This window comes from Mytilus californianus, unplaced genomic scaffold (assembly GCF_021869535.1).
Source record: "Mytilus californianus isolate M0D057914Y unplaced genomic scaffold, xbMytCali1.0.p SCAF_7, whole genome shotgun sequence".
Lineage (NCBI taxonomy): Eukaryota > Metazoa > Mollusca > Bivalvia > Mytilida > Mytilidae > Mytilus > Mytilus californianus.
This window is the reverse complement of record NW_026262723.1, coordinates 63,875,060-63,895,267: the sequence shown is the minus strand read 5'-3', so window position 1 is coordinate 63,895,267 and position 20,208 is coordinate 63,875,060. Positions and strand designations below refer to the sequence as shown.

The following is a 20,208-nucleotide window of genomic DNA, read 5'->3' as shown; positions in this document are numbered from 1 at the left end:
CGTAATTCCAGTTACGATTATCAGTTTAACACCAGTGTGTTAGCACATTTTGATTCATCCAGTGACCTAATAAAGGTTATGACCCTTAAACCCATCCAATCATCTTCTGTGATCATCGGCAACCACACGCTGATTAAATTTTTTTTTACAATGGGTTAAAATGCCAAAGAATTAGAGAAAGGTTTTTAGTATTCAGTCAAAGTACTGATGATCGAATATTTTAACTTCAATTGACAATCTTCGTTTTTGTACATAACATTTTCTTCTTCACTATCTCTTAAAATATACACAGGAAGGTTGCAAATAGTTCAGATTGTAGCAAGTTTGAAATGTCAACAATATGAACTATATACTATAAATGCGATTTTGTAATTACGTGTAGTCCAATGCATATTTTATTTTAGTTTTTCCTTAATACATTTACCTAATGACTTTGTTTTTAAATATACATATTAAATGAATTCAAATTAGACAATAATCTCATCAAAATAAATTCAAAGGAACAGTGCTATAAGTATCTTTGTACAAGACTAGCATCCTGATCTAAGAAGTCTGCACGTTCATTAGACCCATACCGCACTATACGTTTCGTTTGTTACATGAATAGGATGTGGAATGGTATTCAAACTAATGGTGTCGTAATTTGACATCCTTGGAACCTCTCTGGATGATGTCTCTTCGGACGTTCGAATCGAAACTTGTTTTCTTGATCTAGATCAATAAGAAAATTTAAGAATTATTGTGTTTTCTAAAGGATTTTGTTTAAACTTTTTAGAAAGTTAATAATAGAAACAAAATTTTAATCAAATGTAAATGGGGCATTATGTGTACTGATAAAAAATCTTTGTGCATATAACCAAAAGTTAATTAGGTGATTCTGTATCATCTTTAGAAAATGGTTATGATATTTCAATATATTTCCTGCGGCTCTTTTCACAAAAAATCTTAAGAGTAAAAATACTCGTAAGTCATGCACATTTCAGTATAACTTACGATCAATTTTAATTGTAAGATGTTTTGTGAAAAGAGTCCCTGGATCGTAAATCTTGTTTTCCACTCTAAAACACAGATACGAAGGGCTAATTATCCTTATCCTGACAGGGCATTTAAGATATTCAAGTTATATAAAGTGTACAACTCATGCAAATTAATAGGTGATGGAACATATTAGAATACACTGATTTAGTCTCTTTACTATAAGAATGGCAATAAAGTGATTAAATAAATACTCGTTTACACAAAAGTTATCAGATGCTGCAAATTTCGGTGTTAAAACATTTATCGACCGCCATACTAAACACACGACAGTCGTATTAAAAAAAAAAAAAAAAAACCAAAAAAAAAAAAAACGAAAAAACCAACAGTGCGGATTCCTTTGACTGTTTTGGGTTGTCTATCCAATATCTTCTGAATTTTGGGATCTTGGTTTTCGTAGTTATGAAATAAATGAGCATATTTATTGTATAGGTATACCTGTGACGCATCAACCACAGAACGGCCCAGACACTAAGTACCAGTATAAATAGAACACAGTTGCAAATAATAATACCGTAATTAACTGAAATGAAAAATGGATATTTATTATTACAAAACGTATTTAGAATATGAAGGAACTTCAATGTTAAATCGTAATATTTGTTGCAATTTACAGGATGTATACATTTACATATCTAAATACATATTTATTTTATTTAGTGCATTATGATAAGACTTTTACCTTACCCAGAGCCAGCGTTTTGTAGAGAAAAATTCCATAAAAACCTTTCTAGCCTCTAAATGTACGAGAGGTGGATGTAATGGGAGGGATGAAAAACAAAAGGAGAGAAGGCACCAAGGAGCAAGCACAAGCTAGAAGTCGAGGAAAAAGAGACACCATAATGGCAAAAAGAAAGAAGACGAAAATAGAAGTTTGTGAAAATTCAGTAGGTCACATTCTAGGAAAAGAGAACGGAACTGCGGAACTATTGGAACATATCCCTCGTCATCTGTGAAACAGATATTCCATAACGGTCAACCAACTCGTAATGGCGTCCGTACAATTTTCGTAGGGATGATGTCAACTTCACCACTTGGAACTCTTTTTTTAAAAGCTTCCCTGTAAGCAGGAATTCTCAAACAAGCAAAGCATGATAGGAAATGCAAGCTCTGGAATATATTAACTTGGAGATATATATTCCATATGTACCAAAAACCGAGGGGTGAACGTCTATGCTCTGAAAGGGTAGCAGCTCCTACCTCACCGATGGTACCCGATAAGTTGATCATGGCGAGTAATATCCGGAACTAAGTCGCATTTGATTGATGTTAAAATACAGGGGAAATGGTTGATGCCTACGACATGGTATATATCCGTGGTCATCTGTGAAAAAGATGTTGCATAACTATCAACCAAAATCATGATGGCATATGAAAACATTCCAAAAGATGACCGCAACTTTACTAACAAAACAAAAAGATTAATGACCTAAGAAGATTGATATGTTATGAGCCAATGCAATGATTGGTATAAATATGATTCAAAAGGTGTTTGGCTGCATATGCTGTTGGTCATACAAGACATGACACTTTCACAACGCATCATTAGACACTCAGGGATCCAGTATTTAAGTCTATAACTGGAGTTATTGATTGAAATGAGACAGTTGCACTATCAAGATTTTATTTGCTGAGTTAATATTTTATTTACAAAAAGGAACAAAATTAGTAACCTAATATATATATCTTTATTTCTGAACAGTAAATATGACGCAATGGTATCAGTTTTTCGATTAAATCCCTATCCATCATAGTGCCTTTATATCTATCTAAAGGTTGTCCTTTAAAAGAGGGACGAAAGATACCAGAGGTAAAGTCAAACACATAGACCGAAAACAAACTGACAACGCCATGGCCAAAAATAAAAAGACAAACAGACAAATAATAGTACAGATGACACAACATAGAAAACTAAAGACTAAGCAACACGAACCCCACCAAAAACTGGGGGTGTTCGCAGGTGCTCCGGAAGGGTAAGCAGATCCTGCTCCACATGTGGCACCCGTCGTGTTGCTTATGTTATTACAAATCCGGTAAATAGTCTTATTCGGTAGGTCACATTCGTGAAAAGGGAAGGGTATTGTAGTTACGACATAAGGAACATATCCGATATCATCTGTGAAACGGTTATTCCATAACGGTCAACCAACTCGTGATGGCGTCCGTAAAATTTACGAAGGGATGCTTTCAACTTCACCATTTGGAACTCTTGGTTTAATAGCTTCCTTGTAAGCAGCAATCCTCTATCAAGGAAATCATGATAAGAAATACAAGCCCGGGAATATCGTATCAATTGGGAGATATATACTCCATATGCAGGCGCTGCTGGAATGTTGCTACATAAAAATGGAAAGTTCACAATTGGGAAGCTGAAATCATCTCTTTTGTCGTAAAGTTTTGTTTTCAACCGACCCTCATTGTCAATTTCTAGATGTAAGTTAAGATATGAGGCAGACTTAACTGTATCTGTAGTATCCTTTATCTCTAGTTCGATGGGATAGATTCGTTCAACATAGTCACCAAATTTTGTATTATTTAGTGAGAGAACATCATCTATATAGCGGAACGTAAAGTTAAAGGATATTGCTAACTTCTTATCTTTCTTTCTAAGAAGTTCCTGTATGAAGTCAGCCTAATAATAATAAAGAAACAAGTCGGCAAGAAGAGGGGCACAATTGGTTCCCATTGGAATTCCGACAGTCTGTTGAAAAACACGTCCTCCAAACGTAACAAATATGTTGTCAATCAAGAAATCAAGCATCTTGATAATGTCAGTTTCAGAGAATTTTTTGTTTGAATCAGAGTGATTCTTTAGAAAGTAGGATTTATCCCTCCCATAAGACAAGATATTTGTATCTACGTTCGCCATTCTTTTTAATGAAACAAAGTAATACCAACTCTTTCAATTTGTCTTTCAGTTTGGAATGGGGAATACTTGTGTAAAGTGTAGACAAGTCAAATGTTTTAATACTATTTTAAGATGAGAGAGTCTTAGATTGTATGTACTCTAAAAGATCTTTGGAATTTTTTAGTATACACATCTGTTTCACGCCACCTCTAGACTAGGCAGTTTCACAATAACTTTAGAGCCCGGCTTTGATTGCTGATAAAATAGATATTAATCATTTAGAAAGAGGTTTCGTGGAGCACTTGGAAGACCCAGCAATATACCGTTGTTTGTAAGGACACTTATGTAGTTTAGGTATCCAATACAGTGATGGAAGATCCAGTTCTTCATCTTTGGTTGAAATTCCAAAAGAACAGAACAGACCTATGATTATCCAGGATTTCCTCTTTGGTAAGTGTCGTGAGGGTATATTTTGAGTTTCCAAATGAATTGTCAATACCTAATTCATTTATCAAGCAGTTTATGTAATGATATTTACACACAAAAACGATGTTGTTTGGGGCTTTATCTGCGGGGACAACAACATATTTGTCATGGAGGTAGGACAAGTGTTTTGCAACAATTGGGTCTTTAAAAATTGACGTAGCGTGGGTATTGATAGACCCATTTAGTTTCTTAATTCGGATTTGTATCAACGACCTCACAGCCTTAATCCATTCGGAAAGAGTATCTACGTCTTCTCTCTCGCGTTTAGCCCATTGCCTGGCATAATCCTCGACTGAATCCATCAGTATTTTGAAGTTGTATTTCCAACTGATGGATTTAGGCTCACAATATTTCGGACCTTTGGATAACAAATTTTGCAGGGAAGTGCTATTGACAATGTTGAGGTCTCCGGTAATAACGTGGCCAGCCGGTTTATATGTGAATTGGGAACTAGCACAGGTGCAATTAGGAGGTTTAGACTTGAAGTCGTCAATGTTGACATCCTGAAAAACGTGTATGTAATTGAAAATTTTAGTTGCAATTGGTTTGGTATATGTATAAGAAATTATTGGTACAGACTGATCTTTAAAATAAGGAGGTATTTTCGACGGAACTAATTTAAGATGAAGGATATTGCCTAAGTTGACGCCATCGAGACCTTTGTTTGCAAAGGAAAGTTTAAGAAAAGATCTTTTCTCTTTTTCATCTTTTCCAATGCGAACTGGTTTGAAAAGTCTGTGACTTGCAATATCCGAAATGATAGCTGTAAGTTTGTATTGGTTTGAATGAGGGTTTGTAACAGTGGTTTCCAAACATAAATTGAACAGAGAATGAAGTTTTGAAAGGGTAATGAATAAAGTTTCGTGCGAATGTGATGAATACCTAACGGCTTTTGTATAAAAAAAAGTAAAATCACAAAAATACTGAACTCCGAGGAAAATTCAATCGGAAAGTCCCTAATCACATGGCAAAATCAAATGACAAAACACATCAAACGAATGGACAACAACTGTCATATTCCTGACTTGGTACAGGCATTTTCAAATGTAGAAAATGGTGGATTGAACCTGGTTTTATAGCGCTAAACCTCTCACTTGTACGACAGTCTTATCAAATTTCGTTATATTTACAACGATGCGTGAACAAAACAGACATTATAAATAAAATAGTCAAAATATGGGTACAGCAGTCATCACTGTGTTACAATATCAAAACAAACAATTATTTACAAAAAAAGCACAAAAGCATCTATCAAATTAAGACCCACATTCATTGCTTCGCGTGTCTGACGTCAGAAAATGTAAACGTCACATAAGAAAAAAGTTTGTCATTCAATGTCTATTCAAAACAATTTTATAATTTCACATGGGGAATGTTGGTATACAGGGTTAAAAAATCAAAAGTTATGTTAGAATTAATTTCAGAAATAGACCGAGATTTATAATTGTCCAGAAGTTCTTCAGAACCCTTAAGAATCCACATATGGTAAATACCACTACGCGAGTAAAATAAATTTGTCGTTTGTCGTTCAAAGTATTTTCAAATTTATAATAGAACAATAACATAATGACATATAATAGAACAATAACATAATGACGGGATCTTTTAAAGTACAGAGTCACGTTATAAGAACCACAGAAACACAAAAAGTCGCATATACAAAACACACCAGTAAAAATTAAAGATAAATGGCAGCAAGTCATTAATAAGAGACATCATGCAAAGTAGGTGATGAATAATGACGATGACCATGACTGCGTCTGCATCGAGGAGTAGAGTTGAAAATATTCATCATATATACCGAGCTACAGGAAGGACTAGATAGAATACATATCCCTACAATTTTGTCATTGCAACCATATGGTGTCGCAGTTCCCAATTGTCGAATCCAGTAGTCCTCTTTTTGTCTACGGAGAGGCGTTGCAAATTGAGGATTGTTAGTCTTGTGGTATATTTTTTCGATAATGTGAACTGTCATAGAAACGATGGAATGATCAGGCTGATTAAAATGCTGGTACATAATGTCGTTTGCATTGAGGTTGATATCTGATCTATGACCGCACATACGTTTGTTTAGCCTTCCTTTCGTTTCACCGACGTAAACCAATCCGCAAAGGTTACACTCTAATCCGTAGACGACATTTATAGATTTACAATTCAGATCATCGTAACTTCTAGTAAAATAAGACTTTTTAGTTAAATTGCTAGTGAATTGAGCATTTGTTATTAAAATTTCACAAGTTTTGCAGCCATTTGTTCCACATTTCGAAATAAGACAGTGTTGTTCAGAGTCATCAAAATCCAAAATGTCTTTAAGGAGAACTGAACATGGCTGTGTATGTGTACTCTTGCTATTGTCACTAGTATGATGATCTGAATGAGTCATGTTTGGGATATTTGTCATGTGTAGTGATGAGGGGACACCTGCCTTATCAGACGACACCGTGTCCATGGTGACGTCTATTTCGGACCTTTTTATACTGGGCGATTTTAAGCTAAGTTCTTTACGCAAGGGTTGCCCTTATAATGTAGTCAATCGCGTTAAGAGTGCCCTCTGAGTAAAAAATAAAATACCCTGCCCTTTTAAACAGCTACATGAAACACTATTGTCATTCAATGACTGCCTTGTAAGGAGCAACCCTCTATATAGTAAATTAAATCATGATAGCAACCGCAAGCCTCGGATTATCGTAATCAACTTCCACATATGTACTTTATATATGCAGGTGCTGCTGGAATGTTGCTACATAGAAATAAAAATTACACATTTAGATTATGTAAAACTACGACTGTTAAAATTTATCTATAACTCAATGATGACACATTTATTGTTGCCATATTAAAAAGCTGTTTAATCATGATACTTACCGAGTTTAAGATTATCAATATCACCAAAGGGGTTTCGATTATACAAGGAATTGCACATGTGAATACAAAACATACTCTGACCTTCATAGTTACTGCCGCATTCTTGACCTATGTGCAACTCATTACCTGTTTATGTTGTTCTGCCATATGTGTTTATTGCTGTAGCGTATATAATGCTGTCGTTTTGATTGAAGATAGTTGTTTGATCTTATTTAAAATAAACATATCTTATGATTCATTTTCAAATTCTTAAGAACTTCTGGACAATTTTAAATCTAGGTCTATTTCTGAAATTAATTCTAACATAACTTTTGATTTTTTAACCCTGTATACCAACATTCCCCATGTGAAATTATAAAATTGTTTTGAATAAACATTAAACGACAAAATTTCTTCTTATGTGACGTTTACATTTTCTGACGTCAGACACGCGAAGCAATGAATGTGGTTTTTAATTTGATAGATGCTTTTGTGTTTTTTTTGTAAATGATTGTTTGTTTTGAGATTGTAACACAATGATGACTGCTGTACCCACATTTTGACTATTTTATTTATTATGTCTGTTTTGTTCACGCATCGTTGTAAATATAACGGAATTTGATGAGACTGTCGTACAAGTGAGAGGTTTAGCGCTATAAAACCAGGTTCAATCCACCATTTTCTACATTTGAAAATGCCTGTACCAAGTCAGGAATATGACAGTTGTTGTCCATTCGTTTGATGTGTTTTGTCATTTGATTTTGCCATGTGATTAGGGACTTTCCGATTGAATTTTCCTCGGAGTTCAGTATTTTTGTGATTTTACTTTTTTTTTTCAACGTACATGTACCATCTTATATTAATCAAGATGATAGTGGCGATTTCAGAACACAAAAAAGTAACCCTACCAGCAAACGTTTATGTAGTTGTCTGCATTTAGGAATGATACAGTCTTTTCATAGTTTTAGTTTGTTTGAAGTAATTTTTTCTATCTTCATTCATTTCTAGTTATGAATTAAATCGAAGATTTTCACTTGAAAAGAGCACTTTTTTTTTTAGATAAAACAAAACAGTGCAAACTTACAATTCCACCATATGGTTCAATATGAATTAGATTACTAAAAATTGTGAATTTGTGAGAAAATCAAGTTCGTGCTATTTCAATGTCAACGCTCGGCCTTCAGTTTGATGCTTACTATGTTAAGAATGCAAATGTATACATAAATACACGCTTTACACTTTCACATGAATTAATACTTGCTAGATATACCCATAACTAATAACTTAAATCAGTACAGTCTGAGACATCTTATAACCAATAATAAGGTTTCTGATAAGTACACTTACCTGCTTGTGAAACAGAATCCAGTTTATTTTTTGTTGTTGTGTGTGTAATGGTTTGAGTATTAGGAAATGCGTTTGTTGCATCTTCTACAAAACAGAAAAAAACAGTTACCGATATACCTCATACTTTGTAAGATTATCTGAAATGAATCACTGCTATTGTATGCATTGCTGTATTTAAGAATTTCGACAGAGTAGTGGCAACAATAACATAGAGTTGGTAAATGTTCTATAATTTGTATTTCTAACATGAAAACGAAAATGTCACCCTTTTCAAGATTATCATTAGAATGAAAGATTGACATCGCTGAGCACCACGAAGCACAAAGTAAAGAACAATTATCATTACCGAATTACATAGAAGCTTTGGTATATATATGGCAATGCTAAAACGAGAAAAAAAACGCGAGAAAGAAGACATATATACTCTTTTCAAATGGATTAAGATGTAATACAAATCAGAATTAAAAAAGTGAATGGGTTTATGAATACACATGCTACATCAATCTTTAAAGACCCAAATGTGCACACCTGATCTACGTCAATGAAAAATATTCTGTTGTCCCTACAGATAAAGCCCCTTACAACATCGTTTTGTTTGTAAATCACATTACACAAACTGATTGATAAATCAATTACGTATTGACAATTCTCTTGGAAACTCAGCATATACCCGATGACACTTATCAAGGAAAAAAATCCTGGATAATCATAGGTCTGTTCTATGGAATTCAACCAAAGATGAAGAACTGGATCTTTCTTCACTGTATTGGATACCTAAATTAATTAGTGTCCTTACAAACAACGTTATATTGCTAGGTCTTCCAAGTGCTCAACGAAACTTCTTTCTAAATTATTAACATCTATTTTATCAGCAATCAAAGCCGGGCTTCAAAGTTATTGTGTAAAATAGAAAATCAAAAACCTATTCTAGAGGCGGCATGAATCAGATGTGGATTCTAAAAAAAATCTTAAGATATGTTAGAGTACATACAATCTAAGACTCTTTCATCTTGCAATAGTATTAAAACATTTAACTTTTCTACCCTTTACACAAGTAATCCTCATTCAAAAATAAAAGACAAATTGAAAGAATTGATCACGCTTTGTTTCATAAAAAAAAGACCAACGTAGATACAAACGAAAAGAAGCTAGACTATGTTGAATTCAGATTCTGCGTACTGACGTTGTTTATCATCTTATTAACGTGTTAAAGTATCTTTTATTTGTCTTTATTAATATTACTTTTACTATTATGTCTGTTTTTGTGATATCCATTTGACGTGACTCTGTACTAATGTATCCCGTCATACTTTATACGACAAAATTATTCTATTTTATTTATATTACTTTTACTGTTAGGTCTGTTTTTGTGATATCCATTTGACGTGACTCTTTACTTATGTATCCCGTCATACTTTGAACGACATAATTCTTTTATATCTAACTGTGTGACGTCAAACGTGCGATTCTACTCCAGTACTCAAAACCTTCCATCCTTTATGGGTGGATTTTACATAGATAAATAAAATCGTATAATAAAAAAGCAAAATGAGAATGTTTAATTTGATGTATGCCTTTTTTGTGCTTTTTGTTACATTTGTTTGTTTTTATAGTGATTAAGATGATAACACAATGTTGACTGCTGTACCCTTATTTTTGACATTTTTACCTATTGTATCTATTTGTTTTGTTCACGCATCGTTGTCAATATAATGGAATTTGATGCGACTGTCATACAAGTGAGAGGTTTAACTAGCTATAAAACACGGTTCAATTCACCATTTTCTACATAAGAAAATGCCTGTACCAAGTCAAGAATATGACAGTTGTTATCCATTCGTTTGGTGTGTTTGAGCTTTTGATTTTGCCATTTGATAAGGGACTTTCCTTTTTGAATTTTCCTCGGAGTTCAATTTTTTTGTGATTTTACTTTTGAACGCATCTATCTCATCGAATTTAGAATACATGATACAACAGATACAGTAACGTGTGCCTCATATATTGACTTACATCTATAAATTGACAATGAGAGTCGGTTGAGAACAAAACTTTACGACAAAAGAGATGATTTCAGCTTCCCAATTGAGACAATTCTTTCGATAATTTTACGGTGCCATCACGAGTTGGCTGAACGTCGTAATCACAATCCCGTCGTATTTTCCCCGAATGTGACCTACCGAATTAGACTTATCACCGGGTTTGTACTTGAGCAACACAACGTGTACCATATGTGCAGCAGGATCTCCTCACCTTTCCGGAGCACCGTAGATCAACTCCGGTTTTTAGTGTTTCTATGTCTGTCTGTTGGTCTTTCTCTTTTTTTGCCATGGCAGTGTATTTTCGACGTCCGAGTTTAAATGTCCCTTTGGAATCTTTCGCCTCTCTTTTCCCACAGCTACAACCTGACCAGTCACAATGCGAGACCTGGCAGTTGGTAGAACTTAATAAAACAAAAAATTGAAAAAGAGAAATACCTACTGTTATATTTGAGTGATATAACTCTGAAGTACATTTTACTATTATAACTTTGTGAATGATTGCACGTCCGCTGTATATATATATTTCCTGCAATAATGATATTTTCAAATGTATTTGATTTTTTATTTCTTTTATATTGAAATATTTGGTTTATCACATATCCACATATTTACATTTATACATTAGAAAAGTGTGTGTTTTTTTTTTAATGCATTAAAAATATTGTATTTGAACTGACTTTAGAATTAGGCATATGCATGTTATTCATTAATCAAAATCGTCCAAATCACAAATAAAACATGACCATTCAGTCTGCCAGATGGACAAAAATATTGCATATTAGAGATTTATAACTTTCAATTCATTGCGTCAAAATTATCTCCATATCCACTCCTTAAGTACTGTATAATGTATTTGATTTACTTTTATTAAGCTTGTGTATTTTACTTTATTTTACTTTTATTTTGTCTGAGCACACTTACCCGTATAGTTGCTTTATCTATTGGGTTAAGCCTCAAATAGTGCATTTGTGTATCAACATCACAGACAAAAGTATTTTAGAAAATTAATACATCCATTGTTGTTGCTGTTGAATTGTTTCACATTTGTCATCGTGGAGTCTTTTATATAGCTTACGTGATTGGTTGTACTCATTATTGAAGGCCGTACAATGACCTGATAGTGTTCACATCTTTCTAAGTTGGTCTTTAATGGAAAGTTGTGTCAATTGGCAACATATCTCATCTCCTATTTTAATATACATTTGTAAGTCAATTATATTTTCAACAAAAAGTTAGATTAATTTGTATGTTTGTTTTGATGTTTTAGTCAGAGAGGTTTAGCTAGCTATAAAACCAGGTTTAACCCACCATTTTCGTCGAAAATGACTGTACCAAGTCAGGAATATGACAGTTCTTTTTTACTTGTTCCGTTGATTGATAGTGTTTCATTTTGTACTTCCCCTTTTTTTGAATTTGCCTTGGAGTTCGGTATGTTTGTTAAACATGTTTGCATGGTTTGGATAATAAACGATTATTCAGTTGACTAGCGTTACCAAACGATCCTGAATGCCCATATCTAGACTATCTGTACAGCCTTAGTTCGACTGAGACGAGCAAAGATATTGCAAACTGTTGATTTGCGTCTATTTTAATTCTGATGTACATGTAAATAGTACTTTGCCGGTAAATACGTATACCCGAAACATGCTAAAGACCAGGATATATTTTACATGTTGATATTAAATTTAAATACTTACCGATTCGGAATATAATGCTGATAACCATGACATCACACTCAATTTTCTTTAGTTTTTGTTCGCAATCTTTTATAGGCTTTATATCATATACATTTTTTGTTATGAGAAGACAATGCAAAGTTGGCACACTGTACACTGATAAATTAAGTTTTTTGTCCATTTGAGCTAAGGAAATGAAGAAATGTATTTCAAAGAATCAGCTGCGTTTAAGTATGCATTCAGGTTATAAGGCAACTTAATTAGTAAACAAGATAATATAAGGAGCTTCGAAGTTTTCACTCTTGTAGAATTTGAATTGTAAAACTTACCAATTTATTAAACAAGAGGCGCATTTCGTGTATAGATATATTAGACTAACCCGTGGCACTCGAATCAAAACAATTGTTTAACCCAATCAATTTAGAAATGAAGAGCACTGATGTTCAAGAATTGAAAACAGTTGTACTAAACATCAGTAAGTCTATCTACAACATGTACAACGAGGGGTAGAAAAACCTTACATGTTATGAATGATTTAAACATTTTACAAATAGAACATTTACAGAAAGAGATCGAATTAATGATATTTTATGTCAGAACTGAAGTGTTGACAACTGGATTGGTGATATCTTAGAAGATGTAACGTAGAAGCAGCAGTATCCACGATCAATGGTTGTAACGTTCCTCAAAGATAGACAGGCCTTTAATTTAGAACACCAGACGGACGTTTCTTCTACAGAACCATCAGTGGCTCTCAAATCAAAACAGTGTAAACTAAATTGATAATGAAAATGAGCTTTGAAAATTAAAAAATCCAAAACAGTACGTCAAAACTATGCCTTTTGTGTTTCGAATAAGTTCACATTTTGTTAACAAATAATTGACTGAAAATGATCGCATCATTGACGTTTCATGTTAAAAAAGATGCTACTGGGGTAATGATACATTGTATCATAGGAGAAGGGAAACGTCTACCAGCAATGATATAGACCAAAACTTATGTGAAATCACTATTCAATTAATAATGTATATCCGTGACCATGAATATTTATCAATTTAAAAATTTGGATTAACCCTTCTTTTGAATATTGCTACCCTAATTTATGATTTTAAACTTTAAGGCTCTTGATTTCCGTGTTGAAATTCAAAAGAACGTTTTTAATTCAATGAGAAAATCAGTGTTCATGAAAGTTAATTCAATAAATTGAAAAAAAATTGTATTATGTCTAAGCAATCAATATCCTCACAACAAATAAGTAAGTGTCTTACCAATATATGTTCTACTAATTGCAAAGAATAACAACCCAGTGTCACCCTGACAGTACAAATCATTACACAATGTACGGTTCTCCACACAGTAGTTGGAAGATGTGTCCAGACTAACAGTGAGATTAACAATACACTGACAGATCGTTTTCTAAAAAGAAAATTTAAAATAACTTAGATTTTACAATGACAAATTCGACGGTGCTGCTCTTGATTCAAACTACTGTTAAAAATAAGATTATATTTTAACCCACAGATAAATGTCTGTATTATTCAAAGTCACTTGACATTTCACACAAAATAGTTGTACATACTTATTAATTTCTGGACTGCCTAATTTTGATTCGTGTATAGAAGGAAGTTGCTTTATTTGGGGCCCATTTCAACATGCAAATGCAAAAGGACAAACAACAGTCTAAATATCGCAAGATAAAGACTTCGCAACACGAACTCCATAAAAAACAAGGGATAATATCAGATACTCTGAAAAGGGTAAGTATATCCTACTCTACATGTGACACCCGTAGTTTTTCTCATGGAAAGTACACGTTCGGTGTTAACCCAGCAGGCACTCAACGTTGATTCAACGTTGAAACAAGGTTGTTTCTCAACGTTGAAACAATGTCAAATTTATGTTTGATTTTGAAAATTGGAATTAACGTTGAAACTTCAACGTTGAGGTTCCAACATCCATTCAACGTTGATTTAAGGTTGAATAGTAGTTGAAAGTTTATTAATAAAATTTAGTATAAAGCTACATACACATTTATACCTGCTTTCCAATTTTTGTGCTGTTGTTAGATGTAGACAGGCAGCCTGGCTGTACAGGTTTTTTTTTAATGTTTTTTTTTCTCACCAAGACAGATAAGTTAAATTGGAGACATCTAAATAAATACATCAATTGTTACTGATACAACATTCCGTGCTTGTACAGTCAATAATCTAGACCATAAATGTCATATCTTAAGATCCTGTTGGCTTCTGTGTCTCTCATATTTAAATGTTAAATTTATTGAAAAATGTGTATTTATCTATTAGGAACAAGAAAAACTACAAGAAGGAATAGCTGAAATTATTGTGTGTGTCCAATTGTATTTCAAGATAACTAAACATAATTATCTAAATTGATATACAAGTGGACACCTACCATTTTTTTATATATTCTTACTTGTAGTTTTTCTTGTTGTGAATAGCTATAAAAATACAAATCATTCAATGAATTTGAATAAAAAATATGACATACACTTTATTCCCACCACAGAAAGCATCACCAAACAGAAAGAAGATGTTGAATAGTTCTAAACAAATAGTCCTTTAAATATTAAACGACTGACCAATGTTAAGCCCTTCTTAAAAGTAGTATATCCCAAGAAGAGTGAAGACATTATCAGATCCAACTTGTGTTCAGGATGATAACAATACTTCTGAAAATACGAAGATGCTGCATGACTGCTATTAAATCAGACAACTCTCCACAAAAAACCAATTGTCCTTGATTGTATATACGTGTAAATATATATATTACCCTCACACCTATAATTGGTATAAACAATTAAATGAATACAAATTTACTGAGGAACAATATTAAATTTAGTAATACAATGATATTTCTTTTGATACAAGATTTATTTTATAAATTCACTTGCTATCTTTGTCTCTTTTTGTCCTTTTTGCATGTCAACTTTCTTCCACCACTTCGAGATCTTTCTGAGGCAGACTTCAAGTTCAAGCAGGAGGGATCTTTATCAGATATGTGTTTCTCAGTGACATCTTTATACTTTTGCAGCATATTTAACCTCTGGAAAAGATAAGATGATGATACATATAAATTGTATGTCCTGAAAAGATACTCTAAATTTGAGCCACTTTCAATTTGTTTCTAGAAGCAATGAAAAATAAAACCATAACAACAAAACACATATTGTAATAAGGTAATCATTAATATGCATTAATGTTTACTATTAGTAGTTTTTGTTAACGAAGAAGCATCTACTCGAGATTTGTAAGATTGCAGGTTTGACTATGTAATTGAGAACCATGAAAACACTTTACCCATGACGTTTTTTTATTGATGACTGCACAAGTCTATTAACATGAAATAAAGAGCTTTACTAGAATACTGTATATAAGACAAACACTGAAACATAATATGGATTGTAAGGTTAACAAAAATAGAATGAACAAGATTAAACTTTGAACACAAATGATATATACAGACAAAAAACCTACCTTTAATGATTTTATAGACTGGAATTCCCAAAACTGAATTTTGATTTTACTCCACTTGATGCATTTCAGCCATTGATTTGTTTGACAAGATTCTGTAAAATAAATAATACATGTTTACAATAATGGACTGCTAACATTCAGCGCAAGGTTCAATACACATACAGTAAGAAACATTACATGATAATGTTTTATGAAAAGGAAATATATTGAATTTTAAATGATAGTATTTACTTTGTACATGTATGTTCTCAATCATGCTAAACGCATGCCCTTAATACTAAATTCAGCTTATTCGTTTTAGTGTGTTATACATGTACGTGTAATATTATAGTCTACCCTTCACATAAATAATTGTCTTTGTCGAATACATATTGTTGAATTTGTGTTTGGCTAGCAGGTGATAATTCTATTATTTTTCTTAGTTAACTAATAGCTAAAAGTTTCTAATGCATGTAATAATGTCATTATTACATACATTAGAAACTTTTAGCAATTATTAAACTAAGAAAAATAAAAGACCTTTCCTTGTTATTGTTTTCTTTAAAGTTGTGTCGTCTTTTTGTATTGATGTATGATCATGTTGATTTAAGAGTAGTCATAATTGAAAGTGCGCACATGGAGATGCAAATTGTATGTTAACCTCATTTCTCGTATTACACACAGTCAGAGATCACCTGAAGATCAGATAAGGGTCAGACTGACTTGTTTTAAAAATAGAATTCTTTTGTAGAAAGGTTAATTAGGTCAAAAATTATCAATGAAAATTCTATAGTTATCCTCTCATAGCGTGAAATAATACTATTTTGTTGAATTATATAATGTTATTGTACAAGTAAAAATAGTATGATTTTTCCATCACATGATCGTTCAATACTTTGTTGTCCAGTCGAAATTGATTGTTTATAATCGTCAAAAAGTATGAAGTTTACCAAGCCGTAAAGGTAAACTAAACAAAGACACATATATATATAGTATACATGTTTGGAAATTTATCTGATCACTGTAAATTATGTAAACCCTTGCGTATATCCCCCCCCCCTTTTAATTAAAATCTTTAACCATATTAATGTCTCAATGAAAATAAAAATGCTTTCCACATTAAATGCTTTTAAAAATAGTATAACTGGAGAAAATTGTATATGTCAGATGATATATTCACTATGGCCCTTCCATGTGTTCTGATCTGTTCTCAGGGATACAATGTTGACGTTATATTTTTCTCTAATTGTGCAATATTGATACAAATTCAGAGTTTCTAAATACAATTCATACATGTATATAAAAACCGTGATGACCACATAGAAACATCTACTTACCATACTTGATAAACGGAAAGATTCTCCTCGACTTCGTTCTTTGTTGTTCTATCTTTTTCAAAACAGGAAAGATACGGGTTTAAATATTGCGCATGGGCAATCTAACTTCCTGTTCAAATCCCGCGAAAATATGAATATAACAAAAAATCCTGATTTTTGTTAATAATCAACTATTTTAAAATCCTTAACATGTGCAAAATATTCATTCATATTATGTGAAATGAAATTAATGCATTCTATTTCTTTTTGCCTAGAAATTCAGTATCAAACGATTTACCTCCTCCCACATACACAGAATTCAGTTTTATTTGAGATCTCATTTTATCATGATATTTTTGTGAAAACCGAAACTCTATCTTATTCTTTATAAATATATACTGCTACGTTCATGCATGTATTGCTTTCAGTTAATGATTTTTTTTTATATAGGCCTCATATAGGCCTACCATGAGTAAATAAGTTAACGTTTATTCAATGTTGAATCAACGTTCCGATTTCAACGTTGAAATGATCAACGTTAATTCAACGTTGAATATTTGTTATTTACTCAACGTTGAAAATGTAACGTTGTTTCAACGTTGAATACACGTTGATCACCATTTCAACCTCATTTCAACGTTTATTCAACGTTGAGTGCCTGCTGGGAAATGTCTTTCGGTGTTGTCACAAACTAGGAAAACAAGGACGATAGAATGTCATCGACAATATTGAAACATATCCGTGGTTTTCTTTTATTGCCATGAACTTGTCGATTTAGGAGTTTTGATTTTCCCTTTTGCATTTTCCGTCTCTTTTTTTTTCCAAAAACAAGTGAGGAGGTTTGAAAATAATTTTTCTATATACTCACAAAGTACACAACATAAGTTGAATCTTTATATAATGAACACTTTAGAAAACAGTCATACTTGTTGTCTGCAGGACAAACATCAGTGTTGAATACTCGACGAAATGATTCTATAACTTTTGTCATCGTATCAAACTGTGATAAAATTGCATATCCACAACCATTTGAATTAAATATGAAAATATAAAAGATAAGAAACAGGAAGCAGTCCACAGATATGTTGTTTTGTATAATTAATAAAAAATATCAGTAAACATATGTAACAACATAATATGGAATAGTTAAATAAGCTTTCCTTTAAAGAAGTTAAAGTTAAACATCATGATTGTTTATTTTTTGTCATATATGTGAATTGAACGAAATCATTACTTTATATGACATAATCTAAACGAACATACATTTATAAGGTAACTAGGTGAAAATTGAACACAAAATGTAATTCTTTACACTTTTTCTGTTGTTCAGTTGTTTTTTGCATATACCTTATAAAATTCAGACGTTAAAATGATAAATGCCGATTCTAAAGGCTTTCTATTATACCAGAATATTATTTCCTTTTACAAGGAAGTGAATTATTACTAAGTTTTCATTTGATGTCTTCAAACGCAATATTTTTAAAAGAAGAAGATGGAACTGTGATGTATCTATACACTTTAATTACTTTTTTTGATAGATTAAATTTTGATAATCGTCTACCCGGTCTAAGAAACATATCCACAACAGGTTTGACTTTCCGATGTCTATACTCATCCTTAAAAAATATTTTCAAAGTTCTAAACGCAGTGCCAGTTCAATACTAAAAATTGAAGACTCCGAATTTCATTGGCTGCATCGTTTTCCCTATTACGACATATTATTTCACACTGAAGAAATTCTGTCTTTCTGATACTCGAAAGCTGAAATACTGAATATATATGCCTTTCTGTTCATCATATATTTTTCTGAATGTAAACCAGCATTAATCAATGACTCAATGTTATCTTTCTTTACTTTTGTTAATTAATTTGTATTAGCTATGACTAGTATTAAACATTTCGCAATACAAAAAAGAGACCTTAATTTTGTGCACCTGAAAATATCCATAAATAAAACGTTTTGATGTTTGCCTCAAAACTTGCCAATATTATAATAAAATTATCATGATTAAATCTCACTACTTTTCATACCTGCAAATGAAATCCAATGAGATACATTCTTTGGATCTGGGAATGGGACTATATAAGTATGTGTCTCATCAAGATTGGTGCTGTTTTTAATCCAAGTTGAATAACCAGAGGTTGCATTCATGTACTTTACTACTTTTTTAGTTGTTTGTATTTGGGCTGCTGTAAAGACAAATAAAATATTTTTCATTATACAAAATTAAAACTTTATAAGAATAAAGAGATGTGGTATGATTGATACAACTATCCACCAAATTTCAAATGAAGTGGATGTAAGCAATTATAGGCAACCGTACTGATGTCAATAATGACTATTATACAACTTAAATATACAATTCAAATGTTTCAATTTGTTTATATATTTAAAATGAATTTAGGTATTTTATACATCAATAAACTATTTCTTCGTCTTATTGAAGTCATACATTTGTGATTATGTTAAGAAAAAGACAACGATATGAGATGCAAACACTTGCTGCAATATTAATTATTGAGTTACAATACATCGTCAGTATATTTAAATTAGACCATGAAAGAACATGCCAAGAAGCTTTTTCGTTTTGTCCTTTTGATGGTTTTTGTATGAACTTCATATGAATACACAAACAAACCCCCCCCCCCCCCCCCCCCCAAAAAAAAAAAACAAATCGATCTGAAGGAATCCACTAACAACATCCGTTTGAAAAACGTCTGTTTGTTGAAAAATTCATCCATTAAAATCTACACTTACGTTGTCGAAAAAAAAACAATATTAAGAAGATATCATCATTTGTATGTTTGTTGTCATCATGGGTTCTCGTAAAGTAAGAATTTTCTTGGCGTCAATATAGAAACGATTTCTTTTTTTCGTAGAAAGAGCACTATTCAATGAAAAGACGCCGTCAAACTTTCAATTGATTGTATTAAATAGTTATGTCGCAGGTGGAAATGTTAAAAAATTAGTATTTCTGGAAAATTTTAATGCAAGTGATTTGAGACTGGAAAGAATAGTACTCCAAATATGTTTAAATAAATATTATTTCATTTCTTATACAGGCAATATGCAAACCATTTACTTCAGATTTAAAACACATAAGCCATTAATTCATCGACTGAGAATAAGTTGAGTTTGC

At 32.2% G+C, this 20,208-nt stretch overlaps 1 protein-coding gene and 1 long non-coding RNA gene across 3 annotated transcripts; both read right to left on the bottom strand.

Annotated features, from left to right (window-relative positions):
- Positions 1-382: 382 nt before the first annotated feature.
- Positions 383-18,089, bottom strand: LOC127707785 (uncharacterized). 2 transcript variants are annotated; one of them, XR_007985004.1, is made up of 8 exons: positions 17,937-18,089; positions 13,548-13,695; positions 12,300-12,464; positions 11,042-11,128; positions 8,564-8,647; positions 7,364-7,444; positions 1,474-1,558; positions 383-711 (listed from the first exon to the last, which is right to left on the bottom strand). XR_007985004.1 is itself a non-coding variant. In XM_052212552.1 (6 exons), exons 1-6 carry the CDS (start codon positions 18,057-18,059, stop codon positions 7,368-7,370), a joined length of 684 nt encoding a protein of 227 aa, XP_052068512.1. In that variant the 5' UTR covers positions 18,060-18,089; the 3' UTR covers positions 7,199-7,367. The 2 variants fall into 2 exon arrangements, 1 of the variants encoding a protein (XP_052068512.1); XM_052212552.1 differs by lacking the exons at positions 383-711; positions 1,474-1,558 and having other exon boundaries at positions 7,199-7,444.
- LOC127707791 (uncharacterized) lies at positions 15,152-17,193 on the bottom strand. The gene is made up of 3 exons (XR_007985005.1): positions 17,090-17,193; positions 15,774-15,865; positions 15,152-15,342 (listed from the first exon to the last, which is right to left on the bottom strand). It is a non-coding gene; the product is annotated as an uncharacterized LOC127707791 (long non-coding RNA).
- Positions 18,090-20,208: the final 2,119 nt, after the last annotated feature.

What these genes read in the sequence shown, in the direction of transcription:
- LOC127707785 (XM_052212552.1), bottom strand. Translation starts at nt 18,059, where the DNA reads ATGACAAAAGTTATAGAATCATTTCGTCGAGTATTCAACACTGATGTT. An exon ending in CAGCATTATATTCCGAATCG is followed by an intron (nt 11,129 to 12,299) that starts GTAAGTATTTAA and finishes TCATTATTGCAG; the next exon opens with GAAATATATATATACAGCGG. An exon ending in GGATTCTGTTTCACAAGCAG is followed by an intron (nt 7,445 to 8,563) that starts GTAAGTGTACTT and finishes ATTTTAAATAAG; the next exon opens with ATCAAACAACTATCTTCAAT.